At 36.2% G+C, this 21,754-nt stretch overlaps 1 protein-coding gene and 1 long non-coding RNA gene across 3 annotated transcripts in view; one reads left to right on the top strand and one right to left on the bottom strand.

Moving 5' to 3' along the window:
* Nucleotides 1-2,974: 2,974 nt before the first annotated feature.
* The window catches only part of LOC123876862 (tachykinins), a 74,183-nt gene continuing 55,403 nt past the window's right edge, over nucleotides 2,975-21,754 (bottom strand). The window contains exons 2-5 of one of the 2 annotated variants that reach the window (XM_045923247.1): nucleotides 6,221-6,698; nucleotides 5,644-6,043; nucleotides 4,434-4,684; nucleotides 2,975-3,250 (exon numbers count right to left, since the gene is read on the bottom strand). In XM_045923247.1, coding sequence (XP_045779203.1) covers nucleotides 3,213-3,250; nucleotides 4,434-4,684; nucleotides 5,644-6,043; nucleotides 6,221-6,683 — 1,152 coding nt within the window. In that variant the 5' untranslated portion in view covers nucleotides 6,684-6,698 and the 3' untranslated portion in view covers nucleotides 2,975-3,212. Of the gene's footprint in view, nucleotides 3,251-4,433; nucleotides 4,685-5,643; nucleotides 6,699-21,754 lie in introns of both variants that reach the window. The other variant, XM_045923246.1, reaches the window with a different exon arrangement.
* Nucleotides 10,583-11,889, top strand: LOC123876866. The gene is made up of 2 exons (XR_006798446.1): nucleotides 10,583-11,065; nucleotides 11,713-11,889. It is a non-coding gene; the product is annotated as an uncharacterized LOC123876866 (long non-coding RNA).

The raw sequence follows: 21,754 nt of genomic DNA, 5'->3' as shown, positions 1-21,754 counted from the left end.
TGGTTACCTTTTGTGTATAATTTGTTTAATCCCTATATTATACCTATACTAATAATATTATAATAAATAAATAATTATTATAGTCAATAGAGTCATGCATATCCGATTTAGTAAGGGGAAAATCCAAGATGGTGGCCTACTCTACGCAGAATACTGAATATATCGTAGAATGAGCTTTAGGTATTATTTAAGATCAGATGTCAGATACGTGTATAAAAAAAAACAACTCAATTAAGTCCTATCGGTGTTTGCATTTGGCATATATTTGGCAGGCTATTTTAATATCATTACAAAGTTGGATATATTTTATATGTAGAAATACATCTATTTCACGCATAGACGTTTCTCTTGATAATAGCTAAGGTTCCATCTACATCTACACTCATTGTTCTGCGACATAACATAAATGATGCGCCTACGCAAGTTGTTTGTATGTGTGCGTATAGCATGGTACGATTGTTAGCTGTCAATGTATACCTATTATGAAAACATGTATGTATTTATATGATCATTGATCACATTGAGACATGGCTTCTATGTACGTTCTATTTCTTTATTATGTTAGCAATCGATGGATTTATAAGGAGAAAGTTTTAATAAAAAATATTATGAAATTTGCTTAGGTATTTTTATTTTGAATTGACACTTACTTCCTTTTACTCTTAAGTTCTTATGGACTTAAGGTGCATGAGACGGGTCCGCCCGCGAAATTCAAATTTTCGCAATTTGTAAACTAATACAATAAAGTAGGCTTATGGTATTCTAATTCCGACAATGGCAGTATCATCCTCACAGGTTTACATAAAATCTTTACTAGAAAGTGTTCAGTTTAAGAAATTACATAGTTATAGTATCAACTAATTTGTAACTCATGTCAAACTCATTATTTTGACTGAACACTTTCAAGCAAAGATTTTTATGTAATCCTGTGAGAATGATACTACCATTGTCGGAATTAGAATACCATAAGCCTACTTTGTCATATTAGTTCACAAATTGCGAAAAACCAAATTAAATTTGAATTTCGCGGGCAGGCCCGTGTCATGCACATTAGGGGTAGAAATAAAAAGCAATAATTAAAATTGACAATTTGCTTATATTTTGTCGGCTTGGTGTTTATTATACACTATTTAACATTTTGCCAGCCTTAGCAAAATGTGAGGACATTTATTTATATTTATTTATCATCTTATTAACATCAAGATATGGCGAATTATAGCTAAATACAATTTTGTGGTTTTTTATTAGAATTATCAACATTTTTATAAACCTAGTAATTAACTTGAATATATTTTGTAGGTAGTTAAGTATTAAATTAACAAATTAACTTTAACAATTTCTATATTATAAGTAAATATTAAGTTTTAACATAATTTTTACAAGAGTTTTACTCTTTTTATGCATTGAAATTACATATTTTATTATAGATTAAATATACGGGTTATTTTACAGAATAGATTAACAAGTTGCATCTAGGTAGGTAGGTACCTAAATAAATAATCGTAGGTAGATTTCTATCGATATAAAATATATCAGTTTTGCTCAAATTTTGACCCTAGAAGTAAAAAATAAAATTTAAATTAATAGATGTCTACATTTACTTGAAAACTACATAAGAATAGTGAAAGGTATAAAAAAATCATTTAGCTTAATTTAACAGGTTTGGTATTTTATTAGGTAATTAATACTGATTTAAATTCTTAAGTATAAATAGACTAACAAACGCTAAAATAAGCCTTTTTTTAGGTAGGTACAGTTCCTGGCAATACAACAAATAAATATATATTCAAACGAAAAAAAGAAGGAAATAACGGTAAGTAGGTAGGTACCTATTTGCTTCATAAATTGAAACTATTTCTTACCAATAGAATGTAACTAATATAAAAGGTAAGTAGTGCTTTGTTGCCTTTATGAAGTAAATATTAATTACAACCATAGTCATTTTTTTAAAAGAATATTAACCATTTAAAACGGGTGGGGTTTGAACCGTCGACCTTTCGGATTTCAGTCCACTCCTATAACCGTTGAGCTATTGAGGCTTACTTACCATTACCTACCTTATTTACCTTTTTAACCGACTTCCAAAAAAGGAGGAGGTTCTCAATTCGTCGGAATATTTTATATTGCCAGGAACAGTAGGTACCTTTAGATACCCGAACCCATAGAATACAGAACAGAGATGTTGCCGAGTTTATCGATTTACGAACAAAATCTTTCTTCTTAGTAAATAATTGCTTAAGGCCAAAGCTTTTCCCCCAAACTTAAAATGGTCTCACCGCAAAAACTTAAGCAAGATTAGGATGCATTTCCACTAAAGCAGAGCGTATGCGGATAGACCAATCAGTCCATTTTTAGACGACGCGACGACGTGATAATTTAATCAAGCCATCTTCCAATAAATAATTGATTAGTTGAAACTCACGTCACCACGAACTTATAATAAGTTAGATATTATTAGATATAATCCGTACAAAATGATTTCTCACGCGCCATTTTATCTCTATGGGACAGCTATCATACCAAAAGTACGGTTCACCTTTGAAATAAGGACTAAAATCGTACTTTTAACATGATATTTGACACAAAGTTAAAATGGCGCGTGAAAACTCTTTTTTTACGCATTATACCTTGTACTAACATAGGTATTAGTACTTCCTACTTCCATGGTAGTTACTGATTCTAACTCAAAGTGCGTCTTCGCACCAGTGGCAGTGGAAACGCACCCTCAAACTGACGTCAAACACGTGCATTGTATGGCCGAAACGGATACTGTAAACACCCATCGATCGATGTAGCACCCATCGATCGATGTAGCACCCATTTCGGCCATACAGTTTATACTAATTTTTTGGTAGTTTCAATACTCAATCCGCGGAAAGAAGACTTCTTTCCAAAAAACATTCGAAATTCGATTTGAAAAACATTCGAAATTAAACTCGAAAGCATAGTTTCGTTTGTGATTGGTTGGTGGTCCAAAATGGTTAACGCCCATTGAGATTTTTGTCTCTATCATTTGTATGGGATTGCGTAACAGAGAGAGCGCTATGCTAACTTCTTTCCGCGGATAGGGTATAGTTGGTTGATTGTTCTGTATTCTTTCTACCATCCCCTTCGCTCCCTAATCCTTAGTGCGCACTTATTACGATGAAGGTACCTATCGGTGGACTAGACTTTGAGATAACTAAAGGATGCTGCAGATATTGCTTCTAGACTTAATTCGGAATCACAACTTCGCTGCTTGGTTCTGCATCTGTAAAAAAAAGAATTAAAATAAAATAGGTAATTTAAAAAAATATATAACGAGGTGTAATATAATATAGCCTCGTAGGATAGATAAGACATCGGCGGGAGTCCGAGGTTCCATCCCGAGCACGCACCTCTTTAACGAGTTATGTGCGTTTTAAGCAATTGAATCTCACCTGATGGTAAGTGATGAAACAGTCTCAGTTGGAAGTGGGCTAACTTGGAAGGGGTATGGAAGTTTCACTAACCCATACCCGTGATCGGTTTCTATACAGTATCGTACCAGAATGCTAAATCGCTTGGCGGCACGGATTTGCCAAAAGGGCGGTAACTAGGCACGGTCGAAACCTCCCATCGGACCAGACCAGGGGCAATTTAATAATTATAAATTCTCAAATTACTCGTGCCTGGAATCGAACCCGACACCACTTATAAGACCATTGCGCCAGGGAGGTCATCGTCCTACATCATACTTGTTCATTCAATTTTATTTTGCTGACATTACAAATAATATGTTCAGCAAGTTGTCTAAGTATTGTGTCATACAACATGCGGTTATTCAAGGAGCGGACTAGCCAATTCCTGAAAGCTGCATCGGCGGCGGTTCCTCTGATGCTGCAAATGTTCATGGGCGGCGGTAATCACTTAACATCAGGTGACCCGCCTGCTCGTTTGCTCGCTATTTTTATTAAAAAAAAAGATGTTGCAACTGGATTAGATTACCTTGTTTAAAAGATCACTGTATAAGTACTATTTAAATACCTAGGTTTTCTACACTGAAATATTATAAATAGGTATAGTTTATAAGTTTTAATATAGGGGGTAATCTCCGGAACTAATGATCATATTCAGAAAATTCATGTAGGACACTTTAGATGTCCTACCTGTTCAGTATTATTGTATCTTTTGCTACGTCTGCGGTTCGGAAAGTAGATTCTATTAAGAAGAGCTGGCAAGACACTCAATTAAGGTAAGGAGTGTTTTTTTTTCGAATTTCTCTTATTGTAAACGCCTATTAATATACTTAAATACTTACCTTAAGCTTTGTTACGGGTTGCTTTGCCTTTAAAATTCCTAGCATGTAGGTAAAGAATTAAATATTAACAAAAAAGTAACACACGGCCCGGCAAAACCACCTACAATGGTTCAACCTATTTACACAGTAGGCCCAAATATTTGCGCACCCTTACCTAAAACGGTATCATCGTCGGCCGACTTCTTGCCTCGCATACCATGGAACCCTCCCCGTTTTTTGGGCCAGGGTCGAGGCAGCAAAAACTTGATCTCTTGCGGTTCTTGGTTTTTGAGGTCCTTTTTTCCGCGTACGCCGATGAATTTGCCCCGAAAGGAGACGTCGTAAGGCCTTTTGGCTGGAATTGACTTCTTGCCTCTGACACCGTAGAATTTGTGAAAATTCGCTCGTTTCTCTACCTCGTTCACCCTATTGAAACATAATAAAATAATCAAGAGGGGTCTCTCCGTCACTCGCTCCATACAAAAGTAGTTCGTCTCTCATTGGAATCCTAACCAATCATACTCAATGGAATTTTGTAGAAACGTTCCAGGAACTAATATCTATGCCTGTGTGGTTTCCAGATTTCCGTTAAAATATTCGGTTTCAAAGTTACGCGGTCTTAAAAATTCACAAACAAATCTTTGAGCCCTTGTAATTTAAAAACTACATATTTTTAGAAAAATCTAAAACACCACAGGCACAGATATTAGTTTCTAGAATATGACTGCAAAATTTTATGGACTTTGGTTGTATGTAATATTCAAATGAAATTGGGACTACGATTGTATGGAATAAGTGACGGAGAGAGCCCTGTTAAACATATTTCTGTAAATAAATAGAAAATCTGATTAATTGGTTTACTAGCGGCAAAATTTATAGCCTTCTAGTTTCAAGGTTGATAAAATAAAATAAATAAAAGTTTATACGAGTAAATAAACTTCGGTTTGGGCTGGGCGTTGATGAATCTTGTCTTGATCTTCATATATTAAGTATATCTTGGTCGTGTTTTGGTCTGGCTCCGGTCTTGTCTTGGCTTGTATTGACTTGGTTGTGAGTCATGTCTTGGTTGGGACTGAGTCTTATCTTGGTCTTGCCTTGGTCGTGTATTGGTCCGGTTAGTCTCGTCTTGGTCTTGTCTAGGTCTTATCTTGGTCGTGTCTAGGTATTGTCTTGGTTGTGTCTTGTTCATGTCTTGTCACCCTCCCGCAACCCGGAAAACTCTTAGTAAATGAGGAAGTATATACCTGTAGTACCTATAGATATAGGATTCCGAACCAGTGGTAAATTATTTGACGATTCAAAAGCACTTGTAAAAGTTTATTTGAATAAAAATCTATTCTATTCTATTCTATTCCATAGAAGTAAGGAATACCGATTATACCTACTTTTCGTCAGAAATATCCGGAGCCTCCGTAGATACGTCAGCATTCAAATTGGACTGTAACTTATTAATATATTCATTGATAACCTCATTCAAAATCGGGTATTCTTCCTTATTATTATCATCAGTTGTGTAATCTATCTGCCCTATCAAAGAACCAGATCTATCTGGCAAGACCATGAAATCTGGGTATGATTCTTTCTTGCCTCTCATACCCACGAAGCCCATGGGTGCTCTCTTATAATCTATGTCCGAAAACAAATCCAAGTTATTCATGCCATCGATGACATTATCGGAGTTGGAAAAATCTTTCTTGCCTCTCATACCTAGAAAACCCAGCGGAGCCCTTTTATAATCCATTTCTGAATATATGGGATAAGAATAATCTTTCTTGCCTCTCATACCTACGAAGCCCATTGGAGCCCTTTTATAATCCATTTCTGAAAAATCTTTCTTGCCTCGCATTCCAACGAAACCCATTGGAGCTCTTTTATAATCCATGTCCGTGAATAAATCTAAGTTACCCTTGTCCTTACTGTCGATAAAATCTGGGTATGAAAAATCTTTCTTGCCTCTCATACCAACGAAGCCCATTGGAGCTCTTTTATAACCCATGTCCGTGAATAAATCTAAGTTACTCTTGTCTTTGTCATCGATAAAATCTGGGTATGAAAAATCTTTCTTGCCCCTCATACCAACAAAGCCCATTGGAGCCCTTTTGTAAGCCATATCCATAAACGAATCGTAGTTATTCCGGTCTGTGATGGTGAAGTCTGGGTATTCTTCTTTCTTGCCTCTCATTCCAACGAAGCCCATTGGTGCTCTTTTATAATTCATATCGTTGAATAAGTCGTGATTTTTCTTCCCTTTGACTCCGACAAAGAATTGTGGTTTCCTTTTGTAGAACTCTGATCCATAGTTGTAGTACTTTTTGCCCCTCATGCCGACGAAACCCTGCGGAACCCTTCGTACTACTTCTTGTGCAGTGATGGAGCAGACCAGGTGTATGGTTAACAGGAAAATGTATGTCTTTGACGCACCCATTTGTTTGTTGGAAGTCTGTAAAGAAAGAGAAATATTTTTTTGGAAGTCTGTAAAGAAAAAGAAATATTTTTAAAAGAGTAGGTATTTTTTTGGACAGATAAGAAGCAGACGATTACTTTGCGAATACACATGGAAAAACTAATCTCAATCTGTCTGCTGGCTTTTCACGGCCCAAAGTTTTATCGATTTTGATGAAATTTAGTACGGGGTCTAGCTTACATCCCAGGATAAAAAGCCTATGTCTGTCACATAGGCTTTTTATCCACAAAATCAAAGAGTTCCGTTCCGTTTAACAGATTTATATGAAATTTGATTCTTTGGTATTTGGTAGCTTGCGTCCCGGAAATCGACATTTTTTATCCCGGAAAATCAAAGTTCCTGCGGGATTTTTAAAAAACCTTAATCCACGCGGAAGAAGTCGCGAGCATTATCTAGTACCTGTCAATATCAATGCGAAAATATGTTCGTCTGCTAGTCTCTGTCTTTAAGTCATCCGCTGCTTAAACATTCACTCGATTTAGAGCCTCAATAGCTCAACCGGTAAAGGAGTAGACTGAAAACCGAAAAGGTCGACGGTTCAAACCCCGCCCGTTGCACTATTGTCGTACCTACCTACTCCTAGCACAAGCCTGACGCTTAGTTGGAGAGGAAGGGGGAATATTAGTCATTTAACTTGGTTAATATTCTTTAAAAAAAAAAAAAAAATCCCCGACCCAAAAAGAGGGGTGTTAAGTGGGAGGGGGGTATAAGTTGACACGTGTATCTGTGTATCTGTCTGTGGCATCGTAGCGCCTAATCGAATGAACCGATTTTAATTTAGTTTCTGTTTAATCAAATTCAGACGTGTCAGTCGTCAAAAACCGAGCAAATCTGTACTGCATGTTTTATATAAAGCTCGCTACTGAACCAGGGAGGTTTCAAATGCTGTCTTTATTTCCTCACGTTCACGTTATTTACACATTGGTTCTCATGGGACCACCGCGACTATTTGTTATTTATATATGTATATATACGCGTTATATTGTGTTGTCTTGTAACACCTTCATGTACGGACAGGGTAGTTTAATCCGTCATTCAAGCTCATTTGACATTGGTTGGTGCTAACTTCTATATTGCTTCTGAATTGCAGTATAAAAAAATTCGTAGCATACTTTCAATGGATTAACAAGTGCAAATTAAAAATTTATAACACCCCCGACAAGTGAAGGTTACAGTAACTAGAAAAGAGCTGATAACTTTCAAACGGCTGAACCGATTTTCTTGGATGATAGCTAAGAACGCTCTCGATCAAGCCACCTTTCAAAAAACACTAAATTAAAATCGATCCATTAGTTTAGGAGTTACGATGCCACAGACAGATACACAGATACACACGTCAAACTTATAACACCCCTCTTTTTGGTTTTTTAAAAATCCCGTAGGAACTCTTTGATATTCCAGGTTAAAAAGTTGCCTATGGCAATTTTCGGGATGCAACCTACCTTTGTACCTTTTATATAAATCGGTTAAACGGATGGATCTATAAGAATCCCGTGAGAACTCTTTGATTTTCCGGGATAAAAAATAGCCTAGCCCGTCCCCGGGACTTAAGCTACCTCTTTACCAAATTTCATCAAAATCGGTTAAACTGTTGGTCTGTGAAAAGCTAGCAGACTGACAGACAGACACACTTTCGCATTTGTAATATTTTATATTAGTATGGATTTTGTGCTGCTACTGAGAATTTCTTGCCAGTAAAACCCAGTAACAATTTATAGAGAGAAAATAGCAAGTATTTTAGGTATTGTACTCCCTATAATATCTCTCCTATAAGCTATACCATACCTACATGTTGTAAACCGCCTCCAGCGTGGACGTTGCACAAGTGAACTGTACGTAGTATGACGACAATACTAACAAGTGTGAGCACAATAGATAGCGCCTTCGTCAAGCATTGCCTTTGTGAGGGACCAACCATTCTACTTTCATGACACAAAAAATACGAAGAAAGATCCAATTTTTTGAACGAAAATCCGTAAATAGGTATACCTTATGCCTTAAGCTTCCATCGATTTCATTGTCAATGAAATAATTAAAACAAAATATATTGTACTAGCTTATTCCCGCGACTTATCCACGTGGACAAGTAACTTTTACCCCTATTTTACCCCCTTAGAGGTTGAATTTTCAAAAATCCTTTCTTAGCAGATGTCTACGTCATAATAGCTATCTGCATGCCGAATTTCAGCTCGATTCGTCCAATAGTTCAAACTATGGGACGAACCGGGAATTGGAGCGTTTGTTTAGGGAAAATTGTTTGGGGGCACGTAGTGTCCCAGTGGTGGGTCTGTTACGGCGCACATCCGCTGGCGAAGTAACGCGCCATCCATGACGGATTTTCACCGGATTTTCCTCACCAAGATAAAAAAACCGGCCAAGTGCGAGTCTGACTCGCGCACTGAGGGTTCTCGGGTATTTTTTCCAACATTTTGCACAATAAATCATAAACTTATAAATAAAAATAAATAAATATCTGTTTTAGAATGTACAGGTAACGCCCTTTCATATGATACCCCACTTGGTATAGTTACCTTACTTTGAAAATTGAAACACAGTTTAATTTTTTTTTATGATATAACCACAAATTCGCGGTTTTCAGATTTATTCCTGTACTTGTGCTATAAGACCTACCTACCTACCAAATTTCATGATTCTAGGTCAACGGGAAGTACCCTATAGGTTTCTTAACAGACACGACGGACTGACGGACGGACGGACGGACAGACAGACAGACAGACAGCAAAGTGATCCTATAAGCGTTCTGTTTGTCCTTTTGAAGTACGGAAGCCTAAAAAAGAGTAGTTGGTAATAACTAAGAATTGTAGCAAGTGAACACTCGCTAGTCACTAGTGTGATGTACGACCCAAGTAACACAAAAGTGCTGCATATCAACTGAATCACTGTCCACGTTGGAAACTTTAGCTCCAAAACATGCTATATTTAAGCTGAATAATATCTGAATAATAGCATCCTCAGAAGATATAACTCTGATTTGGGCACAAATTAAACAGCAACTAGCTGATTAACTGCGTTATAATAGCATTTAATAAGCATTAATAAAGGTAACATTCGCCCCAAGAGCTGAACATTGGCTGATAAAGAGAGTGTGTGTTACCTATTGTGCAGCTCAAACAACAAATAAGCACCCTTTTTACGCTTTTATGCAGTTAAAAGAGCACGAGCGGCGAAATTGTGAATAAATATTACTCCATATATTCTATAACATAACACTATCTCGATAATATTCTGCAGCAGTGTTATATTTGTGCACAAATATCATCACCATCATACAATGTGACATGTGTTGTGTACTTAACTGAAGTGCAAAAAGTTAATTCATTTTCGGTAAGTAAAACTTGATCTTATTTGTTACTAGTGCCTGAAATTTCATGGGGAAAGCAAGTTTATTGTCAAATATCATATACTTTTAGACCAAAATTTTCACGCGCCCTCGTAATATAACTGTTTCCTTGGAAATCTTATTATAAAATGGATTGTAATGATATAAAAATGCCAGCATTTTTTTTGAATTAGACGATAAGCTTTTTACGTATAACGTTTTTTTTTATGATATAACCACAAATTCGCGGTTTTCAGATTTATTCCTGTACTTGTGCTATAAGACCTACCTACCTACCAAATTTCATGATTCTAGGTCAACGGGAAGTACCCTATAGGTTTCTTAACAGACACGACGGACTGACGGACGGACGGACGGACAGACAGACAGACAGACAGCAAAGTGATCCTATAAGCGTTCTGTTTGTCCTTTTGAAGTACGGAAGCCTAAAAAAGAGTAGTTGGTAATAACTAAGAATTGTAGCAAGTGAACACTCGCTAGTCACTAGTGTGATGTACGACCCAAGTAACACAAAAGTGCTGCATATCAACTGAATCACTGTCCACGTTGGAAACTTTAGCTCCAAAACATGCTATATTTAAGCTGAATAATATCTGAATAATAGCATCCTCAGAAGATATAACTCTGATTTGGGCACAAATTAAACAGCAACTAGCTGATTAACTGCGTTATAATAGCATTTAATAAGCATTAATAAAGGTAACATTCGCCCCAAGAGCTGAACATTGGCTGATAAAGAGAGTGTGTGTTACCTATTGTGCAGCTCAAACAACAAATAAGCACCCTTTTTACGCTTTTATGCAGTTAAAAGAGCACGAGCGGCGAAATTGTGAATAAATATTACTCCATATATTCTATAACATAACACTATCTCGATAATATTCTGCAGCAGTGTTATATTTGTGCACAAATATCATCACCATCATACAATGTGACATGTGTTGTGTACTTAACTGAAGTGCAAAAAGTTAATTCATTTTCGGTAAGTAAAACTTGATCTTATTTGTTACTAGTGCCTGAAATTTCATGGGGAAAGCAAGTTTATTGTCAAATATCATATACTTTTAGACCAAAATTTTCACGCGCCCTCGTAATATAACTGTTTCCTTGGAAATCTTATTATAAAATGGATTGTAATGATATAAAAATGCCAGCATTTTTTTTGAATTAGACGATAAGCTTTTTACGTATAACTAATTAAAAATCTTTTTCAAATCCAATAGATATTTTCATCGACAAAATAAGAATAAATAGTAAATAAATAATAAATATTGTAATTTAGAACATAGAAAATGGTGGGCAAGCAATGTGAACTGTAATAATGCCAAATAAATGCTTTAAGGGCTATAACAAGGTGCTAGGGATATATTAATCAGCAAAAGGCCGATACGAGTAGTTCTTGTGTCTAATAAGTCAGCCATAGATTGATGTACAGCTGAATAGTTGGTAACATTACGCAAATACTTTATACCCAATGAACAGCTGTATAATCTGTCAAGAGTTAGCTATTAGGGTTCCCTGGTGAAAGTTTTTCATGAGCGAATAAGTCAGTACTTATTAATTTATTTATTTCTTTCTTTCGTTCTTTTATCTTTAGTTTATAATACTTATTATAACTTTATTTCTCAGGGTAATTCCCAAGGGGACTTATTCGACATTTGCACTTCAAGTGCAAATGTATTCTGCTCTCAGCAAGAGCAACAAGCAGCAGAGCAGCTGGCACAAGTGATCAGCTCGAAAACCATGAAGACTCTGATGGCTAATCAAGCTTTAATTTTAGATAAATAAATACCATTTTTAAGCAATTTTTCCATTTCAATTTTCCTTTTCAGTTTGCCTATTCCGAAATAAATGCCAGTGACAAAAGTCTGCAAAAAGGATTCTTAAAAACCTTGCAAAGTATAGGCCAAAACTCGTTTTTAGAACTCTTAAAGATTGGCCAATCGTATTTCACTAATTCTTATTCTTTTTTCTACATTTTTTTACAACAACCCTATTATTTACTAGGGTTCCGTACCTCAAAAGGAAAAACGAACCCTTATAGGATCACTTTGTTGTTTGTTGTCTGTCTGTCCATCTGTCGTGTCAGTCAAGAAACCCTATAGGGTGCTTTCTATTGACCTAGAACCATGAAATTTGGCAGGTACGAAGGTCTTATAGCACAAATAAAATGTGTTCTAAAACAAACAATTACTTACCTAGTAGATATTTTAAATTTACAAAGTAAGATAACTATACCAAGTGGGATATCATATAAAAGGGGTTTATCTGTACATTCTGAAACAAATTTTTATTTATTTTTAAGCATAATAGTTTTTGATTTACTGTGCAAAATGTAGAAAAATATACCCGAGTATGGAACCCTTGGTGCGCGAGTCTGACTCGCACTTGGCCGGTTTTTATAACGCTGATAATATAAATGATATACAAGTACGGTGAGGCGCTGAAAAAGAACTTTTCAGGATCTTAAATAACTCCATGAGCTGATTAAATGCCTACGGGAGTACAATTATTCAGCCCAAGTAAGGACAAAGAGTTACAAGTGAATAGCTTTATACCTGCTTGCTGTAATTTAACACCATATACGTCCACCCAAAGGAATCATGTGGGCTATATAAGTGCAGTTATGAGAGTGCGTATAACAGCTGATTAAAACTGTGAAAGTTCAACTATATGCAGCTTGAAGCGTTAATTGAATTCACGGAGTAACTGATAGCTTTATAATCATTCACATATGTTCAGTTAAAATGCAAACATTTGAAAGATATACTTGTGACCTTTTATTCAGAAAGAAGCTTAGTTTGAGTCCATAAAAATACTTTATTGTAGCTGACAGTACTGAAACTTGCTAAAAGCTGAATAACATGACCTGCGCACCTGATAGTAACGCTCGCAACATTACAGCGGTGTCTTCGTGGTACTTAGTAAAGTCAATGTACAGGAGAAAGCGTAATAGTAGGCTTTTACAGTAACGGTGGACACTAATAAGTCTTCATAAATGCTTAAAGTACCGATGTGATATCTTTTAAAGCAGTTTTGTGTTACTTGGGGAGTATGTATATGTTTAGCCACAAAGTATCATAATATAAAGTGGGTCCTCAAGAAGTAGGCAATGATGATGACGGCCTGCGCTCATTAGGCTGTTTTTTATCTCTTTTACATGCGTGCTATCTCGCTTGGTCCTAGTTATCTTGTAACCTTTATAAACCTTGAAAACGGGTTTTCCATATCAAAATAAACTGTGGTAGGTACTACATAATTTGCTGAAAAAAATTGCAACGCCATTCTTTTGCGAATTTACATAACAATGTTTTATCTTTTTATAATATATAAGATACCTTCTAGGTACAACTGAGAAATATAAATTTCCATATTGCTATCGGGAAATGAACCTAGGATCTCCCACGTAATATAATACCTAGCGCTTATCACTGCTCCAGAGAGATCTTCAAAAATTGACGTTAATTTAACTTTTCTAACTCGTTCACACATGGTGCGTAAGCGTTGCGTAGCGCGTACCATTGCGTTGTAAAGTATGGAACTGTATGAAACATGACACACTGCTTGCGTAAAGCGTGGACGTATGCGTAACCCGGTGTGTTAGGGGTTTACGCGCGTTACTACGCACCTGTACGCAATTGGTGTGAATCGGCCTTTAACTTGGCTTGAGCGTTGAGATAAAGTTATATATAAATCGACCATAGGATAGTTATCTTAATTGTAAAAGATTGACTCGACTAGACTCGCACTTGACCAATTTTTTCAACAAGTTTATCCCGAGAAAGAATGGTTACGGTATATTTGGACGAGATGTACCTAAGCTCTTCCATTTACGCGCTAAGTGCACCGCGATGTATTGCATTCGATTCCACGTCCCGCAAACCAGGAAACCAGATATTGCTGTTAGGTTGCGCTTTAACACTTTCATTTTACTTACTTACTTTATTTTCATTATTAAAATGAGTTTCTAATTCAGTATATCCGTGTCCGTGAAAATACGGGTAAAAACTCGGACCGAATCTAATCTCTGATGATAGTTTAAATAGTTTTACAACTACTTCGGAACGTATTCTCAAGGATTCGGAACATGCAGCACATTTTTTTTAGACCACTGGATTCAGGCTTCGAAGAACGTTGCGTGTTCAAAGGCCTTACACGAGACCCATGTCCAACAGTGGTAGTCTATCGGTTGAACATGATGATAAAATAGGTAGGCATAGAATATCTACCTAGGCATGCATGAATAAAAAAATAGGAAATTGCTCATATGCCCGCTACTTCGTCCGCGTGGATTTAGGTTTTTAAAGATCCCGTGGGAACTGTTTGATTTTCCGGGATAAAATGCCTATGTCAGTTACAGGGACGTAAGCTACCTCAATACCTTTCTTACAAATCGGTTAACCGAATGGGTTTTTAGGAGTCCCGTAGGAACTCTTTGATTTTCCGGGATAAAAAGTAGCCTGTGTCCGTCCCTGGGATATAAGCTAACCCTGTACCAAATTTTGTCAGAATCGGTTAAACTGTTGGGCCGTGAAAAGGTAGCAGACAGACAGACACACTTTCGCATTTATAATATTAGTATGGATTGCTCATATTATTTTACCTGAAAGTTTTATGAAAAAAATAATATTCCCACATCTACTTAACAGAACTAATTGACCTAAATATTTATATTAGTTGCAAGCTGATTGAAGCTAGCTCCATATTCCCACATCTGAATTAAGTATCTAAGTGCTACAGTTTTAAGTATCCATCCAATTCAATTTTTTTTTTAATACACAACTTGACTCGCACTTGATATATGAATTTTTAAATGTTTGAAGCAAGTAAACATTTAAAAATTCAATAATGAAGTTTTCTCGGTATTTCGAACTAGCAGTGGCTACCGAACGATTTGAACGATTTCGTTGGCGTGGACTCCACTAGTAGGCACTAGGTAGACAATAGAAAAGATCGCAGACAAGTGTAAATTAAAAATTTATAACACCCCCGACAAGTGAAGGTTACAGTAACTAGAAAAGAGCTGATAACTTTCAAACGGCTGAACCGATTTTCTTGGATTATAGCACTCTCGATCAAGCCACCTTTCAAACAAAAAAACTAGATTAAAATCAGTTCATTAGTTACCTACGATGCCACAGACAGATACACAGATAGACACGTGAAACTTATAACACCCCTCTTTTTGGGTCGGGGGTTAAAAACCGATACATCTAAGCAATGCAAGAGCGTGGCACGTGAAAGCTTCTACAATCTACAAGAGGCGTATATATCCAACAGTGGGCGCCTACGGTTGACAATGATAATGCTACAACGGAACATTTTTTGAGGATCACTAATAAACCTATTTACTTAATTTAAGCCCAAATAAATCATGCGTTTTCTAATGAAATTTCTAAATCTATAAAATATTCTAGCTTATTATAAAGTTTTCTAAATAAATAAAAGAGTTTAAAGATAACAAAAAATATGCTTGAAAATTAGTTTGTTATAGTTTTTTTTTAATTATAGGCATAATATGCATGCTACTATAGATTATAGGCAAGCGTTTGACCACAATCACACCTGATGGCAAGTGATGATGCGGCCTAAGATGGGAGGCGCTTACCTAAGAATTATAAAGAATTTTACCGTTTCTTATGTTAGCTAAGCGCGGGAAACTGGCAAAACATCGTGCAGGTGATGTTTACAAGCTGTGTTTACAAGCAAGACGTCATTTTATTGGTTTCCAAACAAGATTAATTTAATTTGTCCCGCGTCTGTAAAATAGAGAAACCACGGAAGTTCTCAGCTTTTGTGGACTCCACAATAATGTTATTTCTGTACATAAATATCATATAAGTACACGTACGACGCAATAAGCAGAACAATGCTGAAGGTTTAGCTTTATTTATTGGCCTTAATTGTACGGTGCAGTGTTAAAATTGTGAAAAAAAATTGGTTGTCTGTAAAGTCGGTTTACTGACGATAGTTGAACGTGACAACAAAGGCCGATTGTGCTTCTTTGTCGCTTGTTCCGCGCTCTCGCTTGCACTTCAAGCCTTACATGGAACGCCTCAGAGCGAGGTAACGCCGCATGAGTCATGTTTTTTCGTGCGTGCAGCCGGCTCTATCGAATTATAAGACGTTATTATAAGACAAAATCAAACAAGTGCGAGTCTGACTTGCACACCGAGGGTTCCGTACTCAGAAATATAAATAAAATATAATCTGTTTTAGAAACATCTCGCGTTTTGAAAAGAATAAAGGCAGGCCAACTTTGGCGCTTATACTAAGTCTACCACTGGGTAAGAAAAAAGTTTCACTGCGAAGAGCCAGCAAGAATATCAGCAGTTCATTTTTTCAAAGCAAAATAAAGTTAGTAATTAAATGCATTGACTTTAACTGGCTTGGAATGGTCTCAGCTTTACTAGAAACAAAGTTCAAAAGCTAAACTCGACGACCAAGGATGCAAAAATGTATTTTCATAGATACTTTCTGTTGGTCTACGAAGTACTAAGTGCTCTGTGATATATTGCATTGGAGTTTACGTCCCGCTAAAGGGGAATTGCTATTGAATTGCGCGGACTACAAACTATCTACTGCTTTATTTTCTGTTATATAGCATAACTAGCGGATACCCTGCGTGTGCTACTTACTACGATAAACGATAAAAACTCTAAAACCATCTTCGCATTATTGCCTTTCTAATGAAACGGGTTTGGGCACATAGGTTGAATTAAAAAAAAATCGGATCTAGTGCGCACTGTGGACTGTGGTTAATTTGGGTCGGGAATTCGCGGATCTGGATCAGATGTAGTGCGTAAAGAGCCAAAAGGTTATTTTCTGACCCTAATAAATAATAATACAATATAGTTTCACGCTTGACTGAGACATATGTCCTAAGACACGCGTGCAGTAAAATTAAGCGTTGGACTTGCTGTAATCTAGCATTATGGAGGTCACATTTGCTACGTTTTTCATTAAGGGCCTACGTGGCACGAATACGGGGCAATGGATGTTTGTATTTAGGACATAGTATCCTTGTATTAGGGTAATCTTCTTCTTCTTCTTCTCTCTGGGCTGGTTTCCGCACTTAAACGTTTCCGTCTGTTGTGCGTGCGTTGCCCCTCCCCGCCGAAGTCTTCACTCCAGCCATCCAAGCTCGCTCCAGAAGCCAAGTAGACCGCCCAGGTTGCCGAGGACTTCATGGAGTGAGGTTGGGGAACCCAAATGGCGTTCTCGTTGTTCTGCCACGACCATTAGGGTAATATATTTGAATTTATTTTTGATATAAAGACGATGTCCTATTTGGAGGGCCCGGCTGTAACCCCGGGCACGTATCTCTAACTATTAGGAGTTATGTGTTTTAATCAATTAAATTATTAAATATCACTTGCTTCAACGGTGAAAGCAAACATATTGAAAATACTTGCATGCAAATAATGCATAGAAATTATAATTAACATGATGACATAATATTTTAAGAAGGTGAAATGATATGCTGGGTTCAATAAATTTTGTACGCCATGCTTGGCAAGCTATGTGATTTTTAAAACCCCATGTAAATAATATAGGTACCCATATTCGAGCAAAATAAATGATTATGATTAAATGATTATGAGAGTTCTTCGTAATGTTCTCAGAGTACCTATGTGAAGTCTTCCAATCTGGTGGACTATTGCCTAAACCGTTCTCATTCTGAGATCAGGTACCTACTAGTAGTGGGCAGGCTTGGTTGATGTAACGATGTTGAGGTAAGTCGATATTACGTTATTACCAATAAAATATTCGTAGCTGCTGTGTTTAATTTCTTCCTCTGATAATAATTATACTGGGTTAATAAAATGTTTCTTGAATTATTGTGATCTTATTTCTTCCTTTCCCGGTAAATCCCTGTCCAAGGTATAGGTGCCGGTAAGGTGGTCGAGGAGCAGGCGAATGTGCAGGGACGACGAGGGTAAAATAATATGTCGTAAGTATGATGCTCCCATAAAAATAAAGAGAATATGGATATTTGGGTTAAGCATTAGTTGTATCTGACGATGCATCTTAAGCTTGAAGCGGGCTAATATTTGTTAGGGGCTATTAAAGTTTAATTCAATTCTTATCAGTTTCTACGTGGCATCGTAGATAATTAAGTCACCTTAGAATTCCCAAATGGTTCCTGCCGCAAAATCAATTCGGGACCTTGTTCGGGACCTGCCATTTAAAAGACCAGCGGTTATCACTGAGCCATACTGATTTTCGTAAGTAAAAATTCATATTGATTTTGTAAGTAACAGTTGCATTCGCTCAATATTGCAAACGTTTGAATCAGAAATGGACGCTTCATAAAATATGGATGAACTGGAATGCATCTAAAAGTAATATTTCTTGTTTTTTTTTTAATATAATGCTATTTTATATCTACGAGTGTAGGTATTTTATAACATATTTACTTTAAGTTATTCTACCTACTTTTATATAGCTTTACAGTTTACACATATGTTTTTAGGTCTCTATGTACAAGTTTTATTTAATTTTTCAATTTTAATTTAGATTTAAGAGGGCTCTCTCCGTCACTCGTTTCATACAATCGTAGTTTTAATTTCATTTGAATATTAAAAGCAACCAAAGTCCATGAAATTTTGCAGACATATTCTAGAAATTGCGGTTGGCGGTTCAAACCCCACCCGTTGCACTATTGTCGTACCCACTCCTGGCACAAGCTTTACGATTAATTGGAGGGGAAAGGGGAGTATTAGTCATGATCAGCATGGCTGTATACCAAATTTCATACAAATCGGTTGAGCGGATGGATCTTTAGGAATCCCGTGGGAACTCTTTGATTTTGCGGTATTAAAAGTATAATATATTACTATATAAGCTAATCCTGTACCAAATTTCGGCAGAATCGGTTAAACTGTTGGGCCGTGAAAAGGTAGCAGACGGACAGACAGACAGACACACTCTCGCATTTATAATATTAGTATTAGTATGGATAATAATCTGTACCTATATAAAGCTTCGCAGTTCGCACAATTTTTTTTTACAAATTTTATTAAAAATAATTGTTACTTTCAGCGTATTTTACGTTCTAATTGGTTTTCCGTAGGGATCCCTCCACACACGAGGTACAAAGAGCGAAGAGAGTGAAAAATAAATGTTGTGCCCTAAAGCCAAATCGAGGGGAAACTTAATTGAAGACGATTCTATCGGAGGCCCGTCGCGAAAATAAATAATTGCGCGCTTTGATGATAGGCCTGACGTGTGATAGAAGATTCCTACGGGTACCTAAACGATTTTTTTAGGGTTCCGTGCGTCAAACGGAAACTTTTTTCCTTTGAAGAAGATATCACTTCATATTTTGACACTGGCAAATAAATCAAAACCTGAACTACGGTACCTACTTCCCGTTGACTTAAAGTCGTGTTTGATAAGTTGCAAGGTTAATTTGTAGTTTATATGACAATGAATAACATGTATAATTTAAATGTGTAACTCTATGGGATAAAAAAAAAAAAAAAAAAAATAGCGACCTGCCCCTATGCGGATGCAATGTATAAACTAATGTTGTATCAGTGTGGTTTTTTTGTTGTTATACATAATATTTCAAAGTAATAGCATTTTCGGTGAAAGCTCTATCAGCTTGATTTATTTCGATATCTTGAACAATTATCGTCACATTTCCACAAAATAACTATACATATTAAACCTTCCTTGAGTCACTCTATCTTTTGATGAAAACCACATTAAAACCATCGGATACATCGATGATTAAAACCCGTTATCTAGTTTAAAAGAACTAAGTAGGTTTATTATATATACCTACATTAGGGACAGACGGCGACTGCGATGCGCCTTTGTTTTATTACTATTATATGTAGAGATTAAAAAAATATACTTATTTTATTATTATAATTATTAATTTAATAAAATTTATTAATGTATAAATTTTATATAAAAAAGTTGCTTCGCTATACAGCAGAGAGGTCTAATATTAAAACGTTGAAGTTTTAAACATACTTAAATGTTATTAAAGTCGCAGAATATTACATATTATAAAAATATGCAATGAAAACTTGCAATATCCGTTCTCAAGAGAGTCATAAGCTGTAATAATATCATCAACTTTAAAGTCTCACTAATGCGGTGATATTGAAAACAAATTCTTGATATTTTTATAGCATCATTCTATGGAAGTCTTGAAGTTTTATCTGCTAAATCTCAAACCAGCAGGGCGATTCGGAACATTCAAATTCAAAATATTTGTATTCAATTAGACTTTTATAAGTTCTTTTGAATCGTTAAAAGCATCTACCACTCGTCCGGAATGCCTTTCCTACCGAGAAGAACCAGCAAGAAACTCGGCGGTTGCTCTTTTCAAAGATTTGATATCCAATATGCGATCCCGCGAATACGAAATATGAGCCCGACGGTCTTAACTCTTAACCATTAGGCTTTCACCGCTTGTACAATGCTAGTATAAGGCCACAAAATTAAAGTAATGGAAGTATGCTGCAATGTCGCTCCATATTATGGTCATAAGAACTTTTGAACACCTCTTGAAAGCTTTATTCATTAACTAAGAAGTTTCTTCAAGATATTATTGTGATGCTATCTGAATGGTTAGATATCATAACATCTTGCCTGCAGTGTAGGTATATACCTCGACACTTATGAATGCAATTTCTCTGCCATGTTCCTTTATGTATGAAGTTTCTCGCGGCAATCAAATTGAAACTTGGTTTATGAGTATTTTTCTTGAATATTTCACAGGTATTTTTAAACAAAGTATACCTATTAGATATATTTTTAGAGTTCTTACCGTAAACGAAACGAAAAAACATGTTTGACAGGTAACTAGGTAGGTACTTAGTACTTACTCATGTGATGAATCTCAAATTGATTTATTGAATTTAACGGGTAAACTTTTTGGCAATGATGACGGGCATTGTTGCATGGTGCCAGGCCTGATAACCAATAGAGTTCTAATGTCTGCCAACTTGCACTTGGCTGATTTTAGGGTTCCGTTGTTGTCTGTCTGTCCGTCTGTCGTGCCTGTCAAACAAACCTATAGGGTACTTTCCTGTGTCCTAGAATCATGAAATTTGGCAGATAGGTAGATCATATGCCTAGTACAAGTAAAGGAATAAATCCGAAAACCGTGAATTTGTGGTTACATCACAAAACAAATTAAAAGGATTTCATGAACAAATAAATAATTAGTATTTTCAAAGCAAGATAACTATATCGTATGAAACGGCTTCACCTGTAAATTTTAAAACAGATTTTTATTTATTTTTATGCATGATTTATCGCGCAAAATGTCGAAAAAAATACCCGAGTACGGAACCCTCGGTGCACGAGTCTGAGTTGCACTTGGCCGGTTTTTATATACATATTTAGAAAAATTAAAAACACGCGCAAACCTTACCTAATTCGTGGTTCCTGTACAATCCTAACACAAAAGTCTGCACGTCACACCATGCACCCACACGCATTAATGGTGTTAAAGTGGTGGCTCTAACATGTGACGATAGAAGAGAGATTGTCCAAATCTTTTATATCTCCAGCAAACAATAGATATAATTCGTATACTCGTTTTAGTACATGTGAGGGCAAAAGCTTTATGTATAGTTTGGCTCCGCCCTTACATTTGCTAATGAAAACAGGATTGAGTAAAAAAGTTTCTAGACTTCTCTTTTAG

The sequence above is a fragment of the Maniola jurtina genome, chromosome 22, assembly GCF_905333055.1.
Source record: "Maniola jurtina chromosome 22, ilManJurt1.1, whole genome shotgun sequence".
Classification (NCBI taxonomy): domain Eukaryota; kingdom Metazoa; phylum Arthropoda; class Insecta; order Lepidoptera; family Nymphalidae; genus Maniola; species Maniola jurtina.
Note: the sequence above shows the minus strand (reverse complement) of the source record. Positions and strands in the feature narration are given on the sequence as shown.